General features: G+C 47.0%; 2 protein-coding genes and 3 non-coding genes across 7 annotated transcripts; all 5 read left to right on the plus strand.

The window, feature by feature from the left end:
- Positions 1-773: 773 nt before the first annotated feature.
- PABPC4 (poly(A) binding protein cytoplasmic 4) lies at positions 774-15,641 on the plus strand. Of its 3 annotated transcripts, none has more exons than XM_064731651.1 (16): positions 774-887; positions 1,155-1,710; positions 7,487-7,680; positions 8,441-8,556; positions 9,016-9,155; positions 9,308-9,402; positions 9,972-10,109; positions 10,666-10,761; positions 11,208-11,480; positions 11,718-11,805; positions 12,785-12,901; positions 13,377-13,504; positions 14,078-14,171; positions 14,265-14,395; positions 14,484-14,583; positions 15,326-15,641. In XM_064731651.1, exons 2-15 carry the CDS (start codon positions 1,518-1,520, stop codon positions 14,568-14,570), a joined length of 1,890 nt encoding a protein of 629 aa, XP_064587721.1. In that variant the 5' UTR covers positions 774-887; positions 1,155-1,517; the 3' UTR covers positions 14,571-14,583; positions 15,326-15,641. The 3 variants fall into 3 exon arrangements, with proteins under 3 accessions (XP_064587721.1, XP_064587720.1, XP_064587722.1); XM_064731650.1 differs by having other exon boundaries at positions 849-942; XM_064731652.1 differs by lacking the exon at positions 15,326-15,641 and having other exon boundaries at positions 849-942; positions 14,484-14,584.
- LOC135457341 (small nucleolar RNA SNORA55) lies at positions 10,377-10,512 on the plus strand. Its single transcript, XR_010442704.1, has one exon. It is a non-coding gene; the product is annotated as a small nucleolar RNA SNORA55 (small nucleolar RNA).
- Positions 11,000-11,127, plus strand: LOC135457339 (small nucleolar RNA SNORA55). The gene has a single exon (XR_010442702.1). It is a non-coding gene; the product is annotated as a small nucleolar RNA SNORA55 (small nucleolar RNA).
- On the plus strand, positions 13,000-13,133 carry LOC135457340 (small nucleolar RNA SNORA55). The gene has a single exon (XR_010442703.1). It is a non-coding gene; the product is annotated as a small nucleolar RNA SNORA55 (small nucleolar RNA).
- A 1,132-nt stretch (positions 15,642-16,773) lies between the features above and the next one.
- Positions 16,774-21,565, plus strand: PPIE (peptidylprolyl isomerase E). The gene is made up of 10 exons (XM_064731447.1): positions 16,774-16,843; positions 16,921-17,019; positions 17,802-17,845; positions 18,444-18,470; positions 18,655-18,736; positions 18,847-18,947; positions 19,054-19,177; positions 19,298-19,483; positions 21,012-21,154; positions 21,248-21,565. Exons 1-10 carry the CDS (start codon positions 16,813-16,815, stop codon positions 21,314-21,316), a joined length of 906 nt encoding a protein of 301 aa, XP_064587517.1. The 5' UTR covers positions 16,774-16,812; the 3' UTR covers positions 21,317-21,565.
- Positions 21,566-22,058: the final 493 nt, after the last annotated feature.

The following is a 22,058-nucleotide window of genomic DNA, read 5'->3' on the forward strand; positions in this document are numbered from 1 at the left end:
ACAGCACCGGGGCTGCTGCAGGAATTCGTGCTAATTTGGGGGAAAATGATGCTCTGAAGAGGAGGAGGAGGTTGTGGGAACAGCTCTTCATCCCGCTACCAGAAACACCTCCAAAACCAGAGCTTGGAGAAGAAAAATCCCAGAGGAATTGTTCGCTCTTCCTCTGCCCCATGGCCCTGCTCTCCCCAGAAGGCTTCTCTGGATTTTTTTTTGTGTTTTATGGTGGGACTGAACTGCCCTGTGAGACATCTGCACATGTAGGATGGGGTGGGAGTGAAAACAACCCCACAAACTCTTCTGGGGTTTGTTGCTGTGGATTCATCTCCCTGCCAGCTGCCCACAGGGGATTCATTCCTAAATCTGTTGAGGTGAAACTTGTGTTTTAGTTTACGGCTGTTGCTCCATGTTGGGAACAATGAACAATCTGGCACATTCCTCTGACACCCTTCGGGGATATTTTATAGATTTATGGGATCCCCTCTCAGCCAGAATAACCAGGCCCAGCTCCTGCGGCCTCTCCTCATCAGGGCGATGCTCCACACCCCAAACCAACTTTGCGACTTTTGCCAGACCCCCCATCAGCACCTCCTTTCCTTTACTACCCTAAATCCAATCACGCAAGCGACACAATTTCCAAAACAATTAACTTTAATCATTCCCAACGGGGCCTGTTCTCCTGTGGCGCCCCCGAAATGGTGGAAGCCGGGAGGGAGCCAGGAGAGTCCTCCCGCCCGCTGGGGGGCGCTGCGTGCGGCGCGGGGCGCTCCGGCCCGGGCCCGGCCGCCTCCTCTCGGCGGCACCGCGGCCCACTCGCGCCGCCGCGGCGCCTATAAAGGGCCGCCCGCCGCCCGAAACCGCCGTCTCTCCGCCCGCCGCGGCCGCACCGCGTGAGTCGGGGTCGGGACCGGCGCCGCCGAGCTCGCCCCGGGTCGGCGCCGCGGGGTAGGGAGCGCTCGGGGGAGCGCGGCGCGCTGGGAGAGCGCGGCGGCCGCGCCCTGCCCTGCCCTGCCCGCCCTCAGGCCGCCGCGTGCCGCGCTGGTTTATTTATAATACCTTCAGGCTATCTAGCCGAGCCAGATTTAAGAGAAATAGTTGTATTAGTGCGTGTTAGAGCTTTGTTTATTTATTTATAGATTTATTTTTTATTTCCTCAGGAAATCAACGGGCCGCCGCTCCGCAGAATCTGGGCTAAATCGAAGCGAAAGATAAAGAGACGTTGGGGTTTTAGGAGATTTTTTTTGCCTCAAAGCGCTCGGGAGCCGGCGGATGAATTTTGGCGTCTCATCCTCTCCAGGAGGTTTAACTTTGGGGTGTTTTTGCTGATTTTTCAAGCTTGCACAACCCCTCTCAGTTGCTCCGTGTCCTGGTGCCAGCCCCTCTTGTCCCAAGCTTCTGCCGGCCGCAGCTTAGCCTTTAATTAAGAGTTTTGAGTGTTCCCGCAGAATTAATATTTATAAGAAGCTTGCCTTGAGCCCCCCAAGTGCAAAACCCCAGCGGTTGAGAGCGCCGAGGGGAAGATGAACACGGCCGCCAGCAGTTACCCCATGGCCTCGCTGTACGTGGGGGACCTGCACCCCGATATCACCGAGGCCATGCTCTACGAGAAGTTCAGCCCCGCTGGCCCCGTGCTGTCCATTCGGGTCTGCAGGGATATGATCACCCGCCGCTCCCTGGGCTACGCCTACGTCAACTTCCAGCAGCCCGCAGATGGTAAGTGGCAATTGCAGCCGCATCCATGGCTTTTTTTTTTTTCCCTCATTTTAACTCATTTTTCCTCACTCATTCACCTAGCTGCCCATTACAGCGTTGCACGGTGAGTTGTCTCTTTCTGGTGATTACAACTGGAATATTTTTTACTGTTTGGTGTCTACAAAATGCACTTCTCACTAACATCTTTAATTTTAGACAGGCCTGTTTCTTGCACTGATAGTAAATTTCAGAGATTTGTGGTTGTTCCTCTCATGAGGAAATAATCCCCGTGGTATTCCCCTTCATTCTGGGGTAGTTTGGGGCTGTTTCTTTGGGGATTTGTGCAGCCAGTCCTAGCAGAGAAAGTTCAGAGTAGCTGAGTGCTCAGTTGAGTGACTGATCTGTGGCTGCTCCACACACTCCCAAATTTAATAAATTTAATATCTCCTGTTGTTCAAGCAGCTGGACGTGCCTCCCAGTTGGGGAAGTGGCGATCTTGCTTTAAAGTGAAATAAAACACTTTGTTCAATGTGTTGAGAACCAGATTGTCTCATGTGCAGAAGCAACATTTGCTTTGCTCTTGCCAGACTCTCTTTTTTCCACACTTTGTTTCCTGCTCAAAGCCAGGTGTTGCAGAGCTGAAGCAGCACATGAAAGATGGGACAGGAGAGGTCATTTTGGAACACGTCTTTTCTGGAAGGAAAATGGGTCAGCGTTTTCTGCCCCAGTTTTCAGAGCTCTGCCTGCTGACTGCTGCAAGTTTATTGCTCCGTGCTGGGATTTAACAGCATCTCTGTGTGATAGGGGCATCCAAGTAGAGATAAGAGTGATCTTTTCCCTTGAATTCACAATCAGTTTACATCAGCACAGATTTCAGCAACAAGTAAACTTTGCTTTACATTTTTACAGAGCTTCCATCCTCTCCCAGGGCTGTTCCTTGTGATGCCATTTCCTTGGGCTGATCTGACTGAGCACTTTGAATTCTTTCCCTTGTCATGCTGATTAAAAGCTGAGTTGCACCCCACTGCATAATTTCGCATTCATGGCACCAAAAAGCTTTTTTCTTTTTTTTTTTTTTGGGGGCAGTGTCTTAGGCTCTGAACTTATTTTGCAGGATCAGAGAAGTAAAAGCAACCAGCAGAAACAAAGCCAGGAAGGAACTCCAGCTTGAATTAGATAAATTTTGGGCAGATGGGCTGCAGAATTGTAGATAAAGTTCTCTCAAAGCAGAGAAGAGTGATCTCAGAGGGGCTCAATGGCTTTAGCAGAATCTCTCTGCACCTTGTACAACTGGGGCTTTCCCAATGTATTCCAAGGTAATCTTTTATGGTAATAAATAGGCAGGAATTTAGGGGGAGGTTGCACCATTCTGGGCTGCTGGGGAGGCAGCAGACATTTTAGGAAGCTCCTGGGCTTGAAGTGATACTTGGAGCTGGTAGCTGGTGTCTTGTTACTGGTAGGTCTTAGAAGGTCAAGTGGTTTCAACCTAATCATTGAGTCAATATTGGGGCAGGGAAATAGTCAAACTCCTCCTGCTGTCTTGAAGAAATGTGAATTTTTAAATTTCTCCTGTCAAACTGCAGCATAAATAAAAAACCCAGCTGCTGCCCTCCATGTAATGCAGTAGGGCAGATGATTTGGAAGAGGGCTGTGGTCTCTCCAAAACAAACTTGACTATGAAGAACATAATTTTCGTTGTAAAATGCAGGAATTTGGACTGTTTTCAAGGTGCCACTTGCCTGCATGAGGCTTTTTTAGAGGAGGAGGGATTCTGTGTTTTCTTCCAGGAATGCATAATCAGAAATGCACTTGGCTTCATCCCACTAAATCTGAGAAAAGCTGAGGGGGGAGCACTGTAGGATCTGATGGGATTTAGGGTTGAGAGTAGGTGCTTACAGTAATCAGGAGCTTTTGTGCTCTGCAGGCTTCTTGTGGACTCGTGGTGTCTTTGAACTCTAGTAGGTGTTAAAAAGGTCGATAAATGATAATTTGCATTTCCCTGGCACCTTTTGTGGAAGGCTGAGGGCTTTGTAAATCTGAAGAAGGTGATGTTTTAACTTTATTTTGGTGTGTTCTAAAGCAAGACTCTTCCCCTGTGTCCACAGAGTAAATCAAGCAGCCAGAACTCATCCCCATTTCAGGGCCATGAGGAGCTCAGTCACATCTTGAGCATGCTCTGCACTTCCAGTGTCCAAACTGGGCCAAAACTTGTGTTATTTTTTACAGTTTTTAGGTGCTGGAGTGATCCTGGTCAGGCATTGTCTAACTGGCAGTAATCTGCCGCAGAGTGGTTATTTTTAGGGAAAATGAGCTCTGCTGGTTCTGATTGCATTTCCTTGCTGTAGTAACCAGGGAATGCTGAATCCTGAGCCTGTCATCCTGTGATAGGCAGGGTGAGGAAACGCTTCAAAGTTCTGGCTAGTTCAGGCTCAGCAGTTGTTAATATTTATTCTTTTTGACTGTGCAGAAGGGAAAGAAAACAAACCCAACAAACAAGCTGAATTTCTCTTTTCGTGTGTTGCATGGAATTGAATTCCAAACATTGACAGTCACAAAAAGACAGCTCAGGGCAGTGAAGCAGAGAAACTTCAGTTTGGCTGCAGAGATAAGGTGTCCTGAAAGTGCAGGGAAAACAGAATGTTTCCCAATTGAGGAGGATCCCAGGGCTGGAAATAGATCTGTGTTTCTGTAGGAAAGTATAAATAAACTTGTTTGTTCTCCTCCTTGAAGACAGTGTAAGGGAGGAGCTGTGTAAGGCAAATTGTGAAGTTGAAAGGGAAGAGTTGGTACTGCCACAGGCTTCTCATTTTGTTGTAACCTCAGTGATTGAGGAATTTAATTTTGTTGAATATGCACCATCTCTTTTTAAAAAAAATAAGTGTCTAAATTTGCTCTGTGTGCTTTCCTTGTCAGGACTTTTTTTCTGAGTGACCTAAGTGAGAGCCTGGAGGTTTGGGGAGAATAAAACTCTTTGTGTGGAGTTTTGGTTGAATCTTGGGGTGTGAGGTTGGTTATTGATGTTCATGCTGATCAACCACACCCACTAATTCCAGCATTGTGTTAACTCTGCATTACAAGGGAGGTTGATTGCTCTTGGGGCCTGAGGCAAACTGCAGTGAGTATTCAGGTGCTCTCCTTATCAGAAAAGGAATGAAAATCAAGCCTGAAAGGGGCTGTGAGTGTTTTATGTTCTGGATGAGCCGCAGTTGAGTCTGCTGGAAGGATGACAGGAACCAGTGGGAGAGAAACAGATAGAGGAACTGAAATGGCTGAAGCTTTGTGGCTTAAATAGCAGAAAATGAGAAGGTGTTTGCTCAGATGAAGGAAATGAATCAGATGTGCTTGGTGTGAGTCATTCCCAGAGCTCTTGCAGCTCCTTCTCAGGTTTTCTGAGGTCCTGCTGTTGCATCTCCACCTGTGGGTGTGGCACAAATCCCTCGGGGAATCCTTGTAGGGCTTTCACAGCTCCCCACGAGTGTCTGGGTGTAATAATAGAGTGGAACAGTAGCAACCTGTTGGAAGAGCAGTGCAATAGTATCTGCTCGGGGACAACCAGGAGGAACTTCCTGACTGCTCTGGAGCTGGGTGCTGCCTGTGGAACTGTCCGGTTTATCTCGGTTGTTTGAGGGGCCTGGAAAGGCCCGTGGTGGCCTTGGGGCAGCCCGCGTGTCGAAGGACGAGAAGAGGCTTCAGTTCTTCTTTCTGGTTTTTATGTTTATTAATTGTTTATCTAAAAGATGTTCTTTCAGCCACCAGAGATCTGCTCAGCAGTCAGCCATGGGCACACTGTCTCTGCCCTCCCGGGCAGCCACGTATCTTTATACCCATTGTGACGTATACAATATTTATCATTTTTCCCCAATACCATCTATTGTTATAACTCGGTGTACTCTTAGTAATAACCAATCCAAAGGTGCCACCGTGGCCAAAGAAGATGGAGGAGAAGAGGAAGAAGAAGGAGGACAGGACACGCCCCAATTCCTCCATTTTACTTCTCTAAACCCCCCTGTACATAAATCCTAAACCTTGTGTCTCACCCTCTAATTAGCTAATCTATTCACCATTCACCCTGTGAAGCCCTCATCCTTGTCGTCTCCTGTGTAGGGTTAAAGTCCTGCCACCAGACACTTCTGGCAACATTCCAGGAGTCCCGAGCCCCCCCAGGGTCTCGGAGGCTCAGCACCTCAGGACTGAGATCCTGAGATCCGACATGGAACCATCACAGCCGCTGCTTGATCTGCTGTCCCCTTCCAGCAGCAGCCTGTTCCTGCTGCAGATGGTGTTATCCACCCGGTTTGGTGCCCTTGCCAGCACATGCTTGTGCAGGACCTCTGCCTGCTATAAATAAACACTGCCAAATTTGACAGGAGAGCTGCACCGGCTCTCCTGCTGAGCTGCCTGCACCAGGAAAGGACTGCAGGGAGAACCTGGCTTGCATGGACTTGGAGCAGCAAGGAATCGTTTTAGCCTGGCAGTTAATTGCATTTAGCACCTTGGTCTAAGCAGAGCTGTTGGGAGTCCTTAAATTATTATTTTTTTTTTTTCAAGCAGAGCTTGTTCCCAGCTGGATTTGCGTGGGGGGAGAACAGTGATGGTCCCACTTCAATTTAAAAAGCAGCAAGAGCGAAAAAGAACACATTTCAAAGCACATGGAAAATTCTGAGAAGCTTCCATGCAGTGGTGGAGGCTGGGTTGGGGGTAGGAGTGCAAGCTTTGGTGGGCAGTGTTCCATTGGAATTCCTGGAGGTGCTTTTGGGACATGCTGAGTTGTTAATCAGGCTGCACCAGCCAAGTCACGTGCAAGGTGTTCAGATTGGTTTTTTTCCCTTGAATTTTCTGCTCCTGAAATCTAATCAGCAAATACCACAGGGTGAAGGTGGCCTGGGAGAACTGAGCCAAACAAATGTGGAAAACTTGGGTTCTGCCCTGTTAATTTTCCTTGATTTTAATGCATGTCTTTCCATCTCTTTGCCTGCTCCATGCTGGGAATTAAGACTCTTTCTTTCTTCTCTGCTCGCTCCATGCTGGGAGTGTTTTCTGGCACAGAACAGTGCAAGCATCTCAATTTTATGAACAAGATCCTGATGTGTGTACGTAATGATCCTTTTAATACACCAGCAGGCAGCAGAAATAGCCTCGTGGAGGGGGGTTTCAGTGCAGGTTAGAATGACAGTGCTGGTGTTTGAGAGCTCAGATAAACACTTCCCTCTTAATCAGATGGGGTGTACAGACCTTTTTCCCCCCAGAATTTTCTCAACTCCCTTGTCACCTTTAGCTTGAGCAACTTGGGAATAATTTCTTGGCCACATAAGTTATGTAGAGGCTGACTCATGTCCTCACAGCCAGCCATGTGTTCGTGCACATTTTCCCTGACCTGACAGGGAGATGATCCTTCTCTCTGAATAGAAATGAGGATGGGGAGATTCATAAAAAGCAAAACAGCCACAGAGTCACTCTTTACTTCATTTTTTTAACCAGAGTTTCCTGTTCTTTTCCTTCTTTGAGTGGAGTAATTTACCTTTATAATACTTCAGAATATGGCTAATAAACCAGGCAGTTTAATATCAGTTTTGCTGTGATGGTGAATATATTGCTATAATGAAAATTTAAAGTCTGTGAAACCTTTAGTGACTGTGCTGCAAAAACTTCCCTTGAAACATTGAATTAAAAGCCATTGATCACCTCTGATAATAACCCAGATGAGCTGAGTAAAATTCAGAGAAAATAATCACCCACTCACTGGAAACCTTTATTTTCTAACCAACCACAGAAAATGTGTTCTTGGCTTCTCTTGCAGCTGAGCGGGCTCTCGATACCATGAACTTTGATGTGATCAAAGGGAAACCCATTCGCATCATGTGGTCTCAGAGGGACCCTTCCCTGAGGAAGTCGGGGGTTGGCAATGTCTTCATCAAGAACCTGGACAAATCCATTGATAACAAGGCACTTTACGACACATTCTCAGCGTTTGGAAACATTTTGTCCTGCAAGGTGAGATGTGGTTACATTGTCCAGTTCTTTTAGGGTGGGGACACGATCAGAGGTTTGAGTGTAGGTGGTGTAAGGGACACTTTTTGTCAAGTATAAGGAGCAGAATCACAGGATATTCTGAGTTGGGACACACAAAGCTCATCAAGTCCAAGTCTTTAAATGAACGGTGCCTAGAGAGATCAAACCTTGGTGTTAAAACAGAATCTCTGAAAGGCAGAGTTAACCAAAAGCTGAAATTGCATCAGATTTGGTCATAAAGGAATCTGAGGCACAGGAGCTGGCCCTTGTCAGGTGTGATGGTGTTCACAGGGGTTTTAGGATGAGTGAAAAGATGAGGATCTGACTCCATGTTTCAGAAGGCTTGATTTATTGTTTTATGATATATATTATATTAAAACTACTAAAAGAATAGAAGAAAGGATTTCATCAGAAGGCTGGCTAAGAATAGAAGAAAAATGGAATGATAACAAAGGCTTGTATATTGGATAGAGAGTCTGAGCCAGCTGGGCTGTGATTGGCCATTAATTAGAAACAACCACATGAGACCAATCACAGATGCACCTGTTGCATTCCACAGCAGCAGATAATCATTGTTTACATTTTGTTCCTGAGAGAAAAAAGATGCTAAGGAAAGGATTTTTCATAAAATGTGTCTGTGGCAGTCAGGAGCTGCCTGGTGCCGACCCTTGGCAGTGACACATTTTCCCCACTGGCCCCTGGCAGAGGAGGGACACTGACAGCTTTGCTCCCTGTCCTGCAGGTGGTGTGTGATGAGAATGGCTCTAAGGGCTACGCCTTTGTGCACTTTGAGACGCAGGATGCTGCAGATAGGGCCATCGAGAAGATGAACGGCATGCTGCTCAACGACCGCAAAGTGTGAGTGTCACAGGCGGCAGCAGCAGCGCTCACATGCTCCGGGATGCATCTCGGTATTAACAGGGACACACAAGGCACTGGTTCTCCTGGCCCAAGCCTTGGCCTGCTACCTCTCCACTCCAGGGCTGGTGAGTGACCCTGCCCAAGCCATGGCCTGCTACCCCTCCATTCCAGGACTGGTGGGTTTCCCTGACCCAGCCTTGATTTGCCACCTCTCTGCGAGCGGGCTGGGGTGGGTTCTGTCTAGGGCCACTGGGACTCCTTGGCCAGCCACAGCACAGGTGATTTTTCTGGTTGTTCTGTGGCCTGTTTGTTGTCCTCTGCTGTCACCCTTTCTTGTCCCCATTCCCAGCTCCTACTGCACACTCATTTTTTTTTGCCTCGCCACAAGTCACACATTATTTTTTGGCTCTTGAAACCGATCTGTTTATTGGGGTTTTCATTTTTTTTGTCTTACAGATTTGTTGGGAGATTCAAGTCTCGTAAAGAGAGGGAGGCCGAGCTGGGAGCCAAGGCAAAGGAATTCACCAATGTCTATATTAAAAACTTTGGGGATGACATGGATGATGAAAGACTAAAGGAGCTCTTTGGCAAATATGGTAAATACAGAAATACTTGTATTGAGGCTGTGAATTTTATAAAATGTGGTCCCTACCTGGGTCACTTTAAAGCTGAGAACTGAGATATTACATGGAATTTAATAATCTTTAAATACTTTTGATATTTTACTAACCCTGTGCCTTGGTAACAGGTAAAACTCTGAGTGTTAAAGTGATGACAGACCCCACTGGAAAATCCAAAGGCTTTGGCTTTGTAAGCTTTGAAAAGCATGAAGAGGCCAACAAGGTAGGACCAACTTTTATGTTGCTTAGATAACTTCAGAGAAGAAAAACTTGGTTTATCTTGGGAGCCTGTTTCTGAAATGGAAGAAAATTCTGCCTTGGGCATGACCTCTTCTAGATGTGGGAACTTGGAAACCTTTTGCACCTTAATAGCTTGACATTCAAGGGTAACTTGGCATCCCTCCAGTTTCCTAGATCCACACAGTGGCATAATCAAGAATGTTAATTGCTGGAGAAATACTACAGTGCAGGGCTGAAGGAGGAGGAGGGCACCTAGAGTGAGAACATTGCTCAAAAGTGGTCTTTTCTGAGCAGAATGCTTGTTAAAATGTAGTTTTAATTACAAGAAAGAGTGTGGATGAATTTCCAAGTTAGTTCAGCACTCCGTGGTGTGTTTGTGGTAACTTCAGCTTGTCTTTAATGATCCTTGTTAACAGGAAAAGTGCAAAGGTAACGTGCAAACTGTGATTTATTGGCTGACAGGCAGGGACACAACGTCAGCCCTGGGCTGTGACAGGATCAGGGCTGTCCTGCTGCTGCAGCTCAGAGTTTCCTCTTGAACCCTCTGTGCAGGCAGTGGAAGAAATGAATGGGAAGGACATCAATGGGAAAATGCTCTTTGTGGGCAGAGCACAGAAGAAGGCTGAGCGCCAGGCAGAGCTGAAGAGAAGGTTTGAGCAGCTGAAACAGGAGAGACTCAGCCGGTACCAGGTGAATAATGTTTATTTTCTCAATTTAAGCACTATTTCTGATCTGTTGAAGGAATTGCCAGAGCAGTTATTGTCCTGGGTTGAAACACAGAGGTGTCTCTGTGGTATTTGGTGGCAGAGGGGGCATCAGGGCTTGGTTTTGGTACTGAAAGTGTTTAGGAAAGTCTCCTTGACTTTCACATGGGGATCCCTGGAGGGATGGGAAGAGCCAGCCCAACTCTGCACTGCTCTCTGTAATTTGTGGCAGAACTGGGTCGTGTCAGAGGTGGCATCTGCAGCTCCCCCACTCGCTGAGGTGCACTGCTGGGCTGGGGACATGTGGTGATGCCACAGGAAGGCAGAGGAAATCCAGACAAGCTCCCTTTCACCACAGTGGGACTTGTCTCTACGCCTTTGCAACATTTATCACCCTCGGCTTGGGGTGGTGTGGCAGGAACATGATGCTAAATTAAGAGTTTTCAGATAAATTACAGCTATGGCAGATGGATAACAGTTGATGTGCTTAAGAATTTTTTTTTTTAATGCTGTGAATGTCATGCTGTTCTTTCCCTTTCCAGGGTGTTAACCTGTACATTAAAAACCTAGATGACACTATAGATGATGAAAAACTGAGGAAGGAGTTCTCACCTTTTGGGTCAATAACGAGTGCCAAGGTACTGTGGGATTTGGGGGTTACTTGGATTTTAAAGCCTGAAGAAGGAATTGTTGTCTGCCATGGGGTTAAAGGGCTGTTCTTAACCTGTGGCTATTGTGATTCTGAAAACACCTTGAAAATAGTAGGATTTTACTGAAAACTTCATTTCCTTACTAAAAGGGGAGACAGGAAGTGGCAAATATGCTTGCTTGAGGTGGTGAGCATGAAATGCCACTTTCCTCTGTGCATTTAGGACTGCACCAAATCTTTCCCATTCCTTACTGTGCAGTGTGGGCCTGGGGACACATGGTGCTGACAGCAACGCAGAGCAAATCCAGACAGGTGGCTCTTCATGAGAACCTGTCTCTACACCTCTGCAACAAGTTATGTGCTACCTAAAAATCTAAAAACCCACAAATTCTTCAGCTCAACTGGTGCTCCATTAGCAACTGATCTTTGCTGCAGGTGATGCTGGAAGATGGACGGAGCAAAGGCTTTGGCTTTGTCTGCTTTTCCTCTCCAGAGGAGGCCACCAAGGCTGTGACAGAGATGAACGGGCGCATCGTGGGCTCCAAGCCCCTCTATGTGGCTCTGGCGCAGAGGAAGGAGGAGAGGAAGGCTCATCTCACCAACCAGTACATGCAGCGCATCGCTGGCATGAGGGCCTTGCCTGCCAACACCATCATCAACCAGTTCCAGCCCGCTGCTGGCGGCTACTTCATGCCTGCTGTGCCCCAGGTGAGCTCCCGTGGGGTTTTGAACCTGTGTTAATCTCACTGAGCCTTTCTCATGCCTGTGAGCAGCAGGTCCTGATGAGGGGTGCAGCAGTGGAGTTAATTCTGGGACTTGCCAGCTGCCTGTTCTCTTAATCCAACCTGAGTGTTGAGTCCTGGCAACGGCTGCCAAAACACGTTGTAAACAAATGTTTGTGATGCACTTGGATGTTGCCTCTGAGCTTATCTCATCTTCCTCCAGGCTCAGAGCAGACCCACTTACTATGCACCCAACCAAATGACACAGATGAGACCCAACCCACGATGGCAGCAAGGAGGGAGACCTCAAGGTGAGAGTGCCAGGGGCTGTTTTGGTTGTAGAACCCTTTGGGAGCTGAACTTCCCAACAGGAACAATTCATGCTTTGCTTTGTGGGAATGGTCCTGTGCAGGGCCAGGAGCTGGACTCTGATCCTCGTGTGTCCCTTCCAACTCAGCATTGATTCTCTGATTCTCCCTGTGCACTGTGGTGGCGTTCACTGGGGTCTCAGAATGAGGGAAGAGATGAGGATCTGACTCCATGTTTCAGATTTTATAATTATTTATACATTTTATTATTATCTATAATTTTATTATTTTATAATATATATTAAAATAAAATTATTTATTAAAACTACACTAAAAAATAGAAGAAAAGGATTTCATCAGGCTAGCAAGGAAAGGAATGGAATGAAAGGATAATAGAACCTTGTGACTGACCAGACAGACAGCTGGACTGTGATTGGCCATTAATCAGTAACAACCACTTGACACTAATCAAAGATGCACTTCTTGCATTCCACAGCAGCAGATAATTACTGTTTACATTTTATTCCTGAGGCCTCTCAGCTTCTCAGGAGAAAAAGATCCTAAGGAAAAAGGATTTTTCAGAAAATACCATGGCTACAGTGCACCACTCCTGTAGCTGACTGTAGGAAGGGATTTTTCAGAAAATATCATGGCTGCAATGCACCACTCCTGTAGCTGACTTTAGGAAAGGATTTTTCAGAAAATGCCATGGCTACAGTGCACACTCCTGTAGCTGACTTTAGGAAGGGATTTTTCAGAAAATGCCATGGCTACAGTGCACCACTCCTGTAGCTGACTGTAGGAAAGGATTTTTCAGAAAATACCATGGCTACAGTGCACCACTCCTGTAGCTGACTGTAGGAAGGGATTTTTCAGAAAATATCATGGCTGCAATGCACCACCTGTATCACACCCCTGTAGCTGACTGTCCTGCCTTGCCAGCTGGTTCTTTTTTGAGATTTCCCCTCTTTCCATCCTCTAGGTTTCCAGGGAATGCCCAATGCCATGCGCCAGTCGGGGCCCCGGCCCGCCCTGCGCCACCTGGCCCCTGCCAACGCCCCGGCCTCCCGCGGCCTCCCCGCTGCTGCCCAGAGAGTTGGTAAGATGGGGGCTCTTCCTGGGCTTCTCCCCTTCTCTGGGAGGGAGGAGGATGCTGTGGAGGTTGGCTGCTTCTCCCAAAGGTGGTTGTTATAACCAGCACCTGCTGCTTTCCCGTTCCTCGCTGTGCAGTGCCAGGTCTGGGGGTACCCGGTGCTACAGCACAGCAGTGGAAATCCAGATGGGTTCTGCTCCACTGGTTTGGGACTTATCTCTACACCCCTGCAACACAAAATCTCTGTAGCTTATGGGTTTTGCTTTAGGAGAGCATCCAAATTCATTTTTTCCTAGCTGGTAAACAAAAGGTGTGGAATCCAGTGATTGGTTCTAGAGACAACGTCTCCTTCTTGAAGTAGCCAGCTACACTTTGGTTTCTAAAGAAGCATCACCATGCAAAGTTTGAATTAAAACCAGACATCCCAGCTTGTAAGCATGTTGCTGCAGGTGTTTGTCACCGTGTTCTCCTTCCTTTGCAGGTGTTGGCACAGCAGCACAGAATTTGGCTCCCCGTCCTCCTGTAGCTGCCCCTGCTCCCAGGGCTGTCCCTCCTTACAAATACGCCTCAAGTGTCCGCAGCCCCCACCCGGGTGTCCAACCTCTGCAGGTACCACCAGGGCTGGGCTGGGAAGTCCCTGCAGTTTCACATGCAACTGGAGGGTTTTTATAGAAACTTCAAGCTCCTTTTATGACCCAGACAGTGTTAATTTGGAATTTAAAAGCCTGGCAGTTGTGCCTTTGCCAGGGGCACCCTGGTTGGTTTATCTGCCTTGTACTCACAAGCCCTTTTGTAGCCAGACTGGCTGTAAGGATATTTTTTTTCTTGGTTCTTTGTTCCTGTTTTGAAACCATTTAAGTCTCTCTCCTCTTTGCCAAGTTCTCACTGGGGTATCATTAAAAGAAAGAGCACCATATACACTTGGCTTTCTCGACATCTCATGATGTTTGATCCAGTTTTTGTGAGATATTTATGGTGTTCTGTGTGGCATTCCTGAGTTTTGAGCTCAAGACTTGCAGGGAGTGTTTGTGAACCAAGGGCACCTTGCCTGCCCTTTTCTGAAGCTGAGGTGTTCTGTAGGCTTGACAGAGATTGTATTTTAGGAGGGAACATCATAGAATTGTTTAAATATGAAGCAATCAGCCTCATCCTTATTTCAGAGCCTTTCTTTGTCCTTTTCAGGCACCTCAGCCTGCAGTGCATGTGCAGGGCCAGGAGCCCCTGACAGCCTCCATGCTGGCTGCTGCCCCTCCCCAGGAGCAGAAACAGATGCTGGGTGAGTCAAACCCCACTGCTCACCCATCATTTTCCATCCCTTGAGGTTTTAAAAACCCAAACTCACCCACCTGACCTCCTTTTCCTCCCTCAGGAGAACGTTTGTTCCCTCTGATCCAAGCTATGCACCCCAGCCTGGCTGGGAAGATCACAGGAATGCTGCTAGAGATTGACAACTCCGAGCTGCTGCACATGCTGGAATCCCCAGAGTCCCTCCGCTCCAAGGTGAGCTGCTGGCTCCCTTTTTTTGTCTAGAAAGGGAGAAAATTTTGTCTGAGCAGGGAGAAAAATCTCACTGGGTTTGTGTCCCCAGGTGGAGGAGGCTGTGGCAGTGCTGCAGGCTCACCAAGCCAAGAAAGAAGCTGCCCAAAAAGTGGGAGTGGTTGCTGCTACCTCTTGAACCAGGATGACTGGTGAGTGCCTCAGTCCTCAGCTTCAGTGGAAAGCTTCCAGAATCAGTAAATAAAACAGTTTAGTGAACAATTCATCTGGGTCTGTGACCAGAACTTACCTGATTGTGGTTCACTCTTCAACAACAAAAAGCTCCTCATGTAGTTTCTCCCAGAAAAATACTTGTGTAGAAGTAAAGAAATATTCATTCTGATGCTTATTTAAGGGATCTAAAGATATTGAAGTCCCTGAGGTGTTGTGGAGCTGCTAATGTGGGAAATAGCCACATTTTGAGGCTAAACAGGCTCTTAGTGCCCATTCCTTATCCTGGAAACCATCTGCCTTCAGGATGTAATAAATGTTGGAAATGTTTCACTGGGTAGGTCTGTCCACACAAGTGTTTGGGGTTAGCTCTTGTTTCATTTATGAATAAGGATTTTGTTTCTTGGAATGCCTTTTCCTGTTTTTCATTATCCATTTTTCTGTGGGTTGTCTGGAATTGCCATGTCCAGGACTTTCTCTGCTGCTGTTTGTGATCAGATGTCACAACTCAAGCTGGTGAAGAATTCTTATTTCCACTGGGTGATCTGGCAAAGAATTTGAGTTTCTTGTGGATAATAACAATTTCTCATCATCTGACCACCACGAGCAGCTTCTCTGTGCCTTCCCAATTATATTGGAATCCTTTTTCCTTGGAATGCTGGAATATTCCCTAGCCTGGAGCAGGGATGCTGTGAGTAACTTCTCTCCCTTTTTCCCCTCCAGGATACACAGAAGCCAAATAGCCCCTTCCTAGACATCAGCTCAAGATGTTTGAAGATCCTTCACTGTCCTGCAGATCTCAAGGCCATGCATTGTATCACATAGTTATATTGCATTTTGTAAATTAATCTTAAAAGATCTTATTTAAAAAGCCAACTCTGAAGCTTGAGGTTTCTAAAACCAGAATTTGGGGGGTTTGCAAGCTTTTCCTTTGCCAGAACAGAGCTGCCCCTTGTGTCTTCTAAAGAGGACGTTGAGGATTTTAGGCTGGAAGTATTTTTGTGAGTTTGTGTTTAATTGAACAATCCAGTTTGGAAAGTTTGGGAAACATTTATCAATAAAGGAATAAACTTGCACTGTGTTTGTCATCATTTCTCTCTGTTGGATGAATAAATGTGCTGTGGCTTTATGAAATGAAACTGGTGGGCAGTAATTGGGGGGGTGAATACATTAATCAGGGATTTTACTTATTCTGCTTACTAATTTTGGATAATGAGTATTTAAAATCATGATGGCTGTAAACAGTGATCTGAGAAGGGCTGGGGAGTTGTTTCCAAGTGAAGGGTTCACATTTCTACATTTTCAGCTGATCCTTAATGGTCCTGCTGCTGTTTTATACTCCAAAGGTGGCTGAGTTTTACCACTGGGGTAAAAATCCTTTGCAAATTCAGTTTGGGTGATCCTTTGGGATAAAAAGCATTATTCAGACAAACACAGAGCATGCATTAAGCTGGGAGAAATTCTCCCCAATCAAAGCTCCAACCCCTCACTCAGGTTTTGGGAAAGCCTGGGATGGGGTGGAAGGAGCATACAGGTGTAATAAACACCAATCACTTGTTTTTAAAATGTTAAAAGTTTAATAGTAATAAAATTGTTATAAAAATAGCAATATACTTAGAGTGATAAGAATTTTTACCTTTTCTGGGCAGCATAAGCTTGAAAAAGGACCCCTGTTAAAAGAGGATTAACCCTTAAAAACAACAGCCTGTTGCATATTCATACATGATGCAGAAATTCCATTCAAACACAGGATTCTGTCTGTTTATCATCAACTTCTTCCTCATAATCCTAACAGCATCATCCTGGCTGAGCAAGGCAGGAAGAAGTTCATTTCTCCTGATAATGGGACAAAAAATTCTCTTTCTCTGAAAGATTCAGGTGTCCTGTGGCTGCTATCTCAGTGCGAGTCCTTTCTCTAGAAAAATTGCATCCTACACAGCATAGTTCCTATCTTAACATTTTGTTACAACCCAAAACCATATTTACCACACCACTTAAGAGAATTAACGCAGCATCACTTTCCAACACAACACATTTAATATTCATTTTAATATTTTAAATATTAATAAAATACGCATTTTTTCATACAGGGATGCTCAGGGCCGCGTTCTCCGTTCCATGAACCGCTGGGTGGCAGCGGAGGGCGGAGCGCTGCCGCCGTTCCGGGGCGGGCCGGGCCGTGCCGAGCCGTTCCGGGGCACCGGGGCACGATGGCGGCCACCAAGCGGGTGCTGTACGTGGGTGAGTGGCCGGGCTGGGGGATCCCGGAGGGGCCGGGGCCGCCGGCGGTGCCCGGTGACCGCTTGGGCGCCCCGCAGGCGGGCTGGCCGAGGAGGTGGACGAGAAGGTGCTGCACGCTGCCTTCATCCCCTTCGGAGACATCACCGACATCCAGATCCCGCTGGACTACGAGACCGGTGCGTGCTTGGGGGGGCTGGAGCATCCCCTGGGTGTTTTGGGGTGGGATCTCCCTGGTGGGACCGGCTGGAGCATCCCCGGGTGCGGGTTTGGGGTGCGACCCACCCTGGGACCAGCCGGAGCGTCCCTGGATGCGGGTTTGGGGTGGGACCGGCTGGAGCATCTCCGGGTGCGGGTTTGGGGTGCGACATCCCCCAAGGAACCGGTCCAAGCATCCCCGGGTGTTTTGGGGTGGGACCGGCTGGAGCATCCCCGGGTGCGGGTTTGGGGTGCGACATCCCCCGAGGGACCGGCTGGAGCATCCCTGGAGTGCGGGTTTGGGATGCGACCCACCCTGGGACCGGCTCCAGCGTCCCTGGATGCGGGTTTGGGGTGCGATATCCCCCGATGGACCGGCCGGAGCATCCCTGGATGCGGGTTTGGGGTGCGACATCCCCCAAGGGACCGGTCCAAGCATCCCCGGGTGTTTTGGGGTGGGATTCCCCTGGTGGGACCGGCTGGAGCATCCCCGGGTGCGGGTTTGGGGTGGGACCGGCTCCAGCATCCCCAGGTGCGGGTTTGGGGTGCGACCCACCCTGGGACCGGCCGGAGCATCCCTGGGTGCAGGTTTGGGGTGGAACCCACTCTGGGACCGGCCCGAGCATCCCCCGGTGCAGATTTGGGGTGGGACCCCACCGGAGCATCCCTGGGTGTGGGTTTGGGGTGGGATCCCTGCCCCACCATGGGACCGGTGTGTCCGTGCTGGCCCTGACCCATTGTTTCCTTCCTTTCTTCCCTCCAGAAAAGCACCGAGGATTCGCCTTCGTGGAGTTTGAACTGGCAGAGGTGAGGAACCAGCAAGTGCTTGAGCCATTTGGGGTTTTTGGTCCCTTTGGGGTTTTTGGTCCCCTTGGGGTTTTTGCTGCCCTTGGGGTTTTGGGATGGATCCTCTTCCTGCTGGAGAAATCTGAAATCACCTATGGGTTATCCACCGTAATATTCACATGTTCTGCTCTTCCAAATCTCCGCTTTTCCCATTTTCTCTCGGGCTGAATTCCCACTTTTCCTGTTTCCAACCCAAACTGCTCCCCTGCCACTGGCCCTGTCTGGGTTTCTTGGTTTCATGGGCTGTCACATATTTATCCTCTGATTGTCTGTCCTGGGTTTCATACACAAATCTCTCCTCTCCCAAATGCTCATGGCAGCAATAAAGCATCTTAAATATAAGGGGTTAGTGGGTTTTTCAAATATGAGACCCACATGGGGTTTGGAAACCATACATGGATGGGGTTTGGATATGGCTTTTACAAAACCCATCAGTTCATACATCCCTGGGATAAATGAGGTTCAGGAAAACCTGGCAGTTGTCTTTATAATGAGATGTTATGCTGGACCTTGAGAATAAATGTTAGTAATGATTTTATTTTGATTTTTTTTTTGGCAGGATGCGGCAGCAGCTATTGACAACATGGTATGGACCCTGCTCTCCCTCCTGCTCCCTGTTCCTTGGGGATTTTTTGTGGCTTTGCTGCCCTGGGTGCTGTGGGCTACAGAGAGAGCAGAAGCTGTGTCCTCTGAGCTCTGCAGGGCTTTGGGGGGCACGGTGGTTTTTTACCTTGTGGTGGGGCTTTGCTGTGCTTTTTTCCCCTCTGCAGAACGAGTCTGAGCTCTTTGGCAGGACAATCAGGGTGAACCTGGCCAAACCCATGAGGATTAAGGAGGGATCATCCAGGCCTGGTGAGCTGGGGAACAGAACATCCCTGGGCGTGCTTGGAGCTCTGTGCACAAGCTGAGCTGTGGCCTTTTGGGTCAATTCCTGTGCTCTGACCTTTCCTTTGTGGCCACAGTCTGGTCAGATGATGAGTGGCTGAAGAAGTTTTCAGGGAAGACTTTGGAGGAGAACAAGGAGGAGGGAGGAGCAGAGGCCCCCAAAACAGAGGCACAGGAGGTAGGAAAAACAACCAGAGCCATCTGAATCCCCGTTACCCCAAAGGATGAGAACGCAGAGCAGAGAAACATCACCTCAAGCTGCTTTTCTTTCTTTTCCTGCCCAGGAGGAGCCTCCTGCCAAGAAATCGCGGGTGAACCCGCAGGTTTACATGGACATCAAGATCGGGAACAAGCCGGCGGGGCGGCTGCGCATCCTGCTGCGCTCCGACGTGGTGCCCATGACGGCAGGTGGGACATTCACACACCTCATCCGTGATGTGAGGAGGAGGAGGAGGCTCAGCCTTCCCTCCCGGGCACCCCCAGGGCGTTCAGCTCTCACCTCCCTCCCCTTTTGCCCCCAAAACACAGAGAATTTCCGCTGCCTCTGCACCCACGAGAAGGGATTTGGCTTCAAGGGCAGCAGCTTCCACCGCATCATCCCCCAGTTCATGTGCCAGGCCGGGGACTTCACCAACCACAACGGCACCGGCGGCAAATCCATCTACGGGAAGAAGTTTGATGATGAAAACTTCATCCTCAAGCACACAGGGCCAGGTAAAGCCATCTCCAGGAGAGAAAATGGCTCAGCATCACATAGGGCTGCTTTTAGCTGTGTTGATAGCAGCAGTCAGGAATTATAATATATAATATATAATATATAATATATAATATATAATATATATAATATTAATATATATAAATATATAATATAATATATATATATAATATAATATACTATATGTAATATATATATTTATATTATATTATTATATTATATATTCATATATAATTATACATAATTATATATTATATAAATGCATATTATATATAATTATAGTATTATATTATATATGATAATTTTATATATATTTCACTATTATGTTTATGTTAGTTATGTTATGTTATGTTATGTTATATTATATTGTATTATATTATATTATATTATATTATATTATATTATATTATATTATATTATATTATATTATATTATATTATATTATATTATATTAGAACTATTATATATATTATATATAATAGATAATATATTTCTTTATAATATAATTATATATTATATAAATATAATATATATTTATATTATTTGTATATATATTACTATATTATACAAACATATATAAATATAATATAAATATGTAATATGATTATATATTATAATTATTATCATCTACATTGGCCAGAGTTTTCTGCCACGTTCAGACCCTTGTGTCACAAACATATTTTATAAAAAATCCTTTTGCCAGGATCTTTTCCTCTGAGAAGCTGAGCAGCTTCAGCTTCTCCATGTTTTGCTGCTTTAGAATGTGATTTGGAGAATTGTTTAGCCAGCATGTGAAATTGTTTTTACTTGATGACCAATGACAGCCACCTGTGTCGAGGCTGTCAGCAGTCACAAGACTGCTTATTATAATTCTATTCCTAAAATCTTGTGAGATTTTATTATCATTCTATTCCTAAAATCTTGTAAGCAGTCACAAAATTTTATTATTATTCCATTCCTTTTCCTTGCTAGCCTTCTGATGAAATCTCTTCTTCTATTCTTTTAGTATAGTTTTAATATATCATTTTCTTTTAATATAATATATTAAATCAGCCTTCTGTAACATGGAGTCAAGATTCTCACCTCTTCCCTTGTCCTGGGATCCCTGTGAACACCACCACCGATAGCAGCAGCCTTGAATTATAATTATAATTATTATAATCTACATTGGGCAGATTTTTCTGCCACATTCAGAGCCTTGTGTCTCACCAAATGCATCGCTCCCTCTCCATCCACTTTATCTGCAGTATTACATAAAGGAAAAAACAATTTCAAAGCTGCTTTTCCTGCTTGATTTTAAACGAGGAGTGTCACAGCAGGACTGTGAAAGGCAGGAGCAAGCAAATAGGTTTATCTCCATACAAACAGCTTTGCAGCTAAAAATAGCTGAGCATCCTTCACACTTGCAAGTGTTTCTGAGCATAATTAATTTCCAGTTTCTGTGGATTTCGATTCTGTGGGGTGTGGGGTTAGGGCTGGAGGAGCAGCCCCTGGCTCAGCCCTCACTGTGCATTTTGTGACCCCCAGGGATGGTGTCCATGGCAAACTCGGGCCCAAACACCAACGGCTCCCAGTTCTTCATCACGTGTGACAAGACAGACTGGCTGGACGGGAAGCACGTGGTGTTCGGGGAGGTGACGGAGGGCATGGACGTGGTCAGGGAGATCGAGGTAGGTGAGGGCAGGGGGCAGCTGGGGGCAGAGCCCACCCCCTTCCTGCCATGAGGAGTCACCCCTGGAGCTGCTGCTGCTGTTCCCCCCAAGGCTCAGGGCACCAAGGATGGGAAGCCAAAGCAGAAGGTGATCATCTCCGACTGCGGGGAGTGCGCCTGAGCTCCGTGCCTGGAGGGAGCCTGGCCTGGAGGAGAACCAGGGAGCACCCCAGGGACCCCCCAGCACTGCCCATCCTGCAGCTTCCATAGGAATTTCCCTGCCAACGGGATTGGATTTATCCTTCCTGGCATAAATCCCAAATCCCTTCCCAGCCTGCGCTGCCTGAGCTGGGCTGGGCTGGTCCTGCTGCCGTGTTCTGGAAAAAAAATTTATGTTTATGGTAAAAATAAAACCTAGTTTTGAAAATACTGAGAGCCTGCCTGCTGAATTCCCTCTGTGGGAGGCTGGTCTTTGAGCAAAGATTTTATTTTTATTTTTTTAATTTTTTTTTTGTATTTGCCTTCATCTTCATTAATCCTGTGCCTAAATCCTGGCTGCAGGGGAAGGTAGCTGTGCCAGGGAGAGCAGAGCAGAGCTGAACCTCTGGTGTTTGCTGCATCTCCTGGAGGTGTTTTTGGCTCTGTAGTGTCCTTTTCCAGCAGCAGAGGGAGGCAGCTCCCTGGCTGGTGCCTGTCCTGCTGGTCCAGCTCCATCCCCATCCCCAAGGAGGGTGTTCACTGGGAGAACACCAGGAAATGAGGGAGCCCTTGGAGTGGTGAAAAATAAAAAAAAAAAATCCCAGAGTGATGAGGCTGTAGGAAGGGATTTCCAGCCTGCAGAGTGGGATAAACCACAGGGATTTATTGTTCCTGTGGTGGGCAGTGCTGGCTTTGCACTTATGGATTGATGGATTTTGGGTTTC

The sequence above is a fragment of the Zonotrichia leucophrys genome, chromosome 23 (genome assembly GCF_028769735.1).
Source record: "Zonotrichia leucophrys gambelii isolate GWCS_2022_RI chromosome 23, RI_Zleu_2.0, whole genome shotgun sequence".
Taxonomy (NCBI): domain Eukaryota; kingdom Metazoa; phylum Chordata; class Aves; order Passeriformes; family Passerellidae; genus Zonotrichia; species Zonotrichia leucophrys.

Bases quoted from the DNA above. Each gene is read 5' to 3' on its own strand.
- PPIE (XM_064731447.1), top strand. From the start codon at position 16,813: ATGGCGGCCACCAAGCGGGTGCTGTACGTGG. The intron at 17,020-17,801 runs GTGCGTGCTTGG...TCTTCCCTCCAG, and splicing joins CCCGCTGGACTACGAGACCG to AAAAGCACCGAGGATTCGCC. The intron at 21,155-21,247 runs GTAGGTGAGGGC...GTTCCCCCCAAG, and splicing joins ACGTGGTCAGGGAGATCGAG to GCTCAGGGCACCAAGGATGG.
- PABPC4 (XM_064731651.1), top strand. From the start codon at position 1,518: ATGAACACGGCCGCCAGCAGTTACCCCATGGCCTCGCTGTACGTGGGG. The intron at 7,681-8,440 runs GTGAGATGTGGT...CCTGTCCTGCAG, and splicing joins GAAACATTTTGTCCTGCAAG to GTGGTGTGTGATGAGAATGG. The intron at 10,762-11,207 runs GTACTGTGGGAT...TCTTTGCTGCAG, and splicing joins GGTCAATAACGAGTGCCAAG to GTGATGCTGGAAGATGGACG.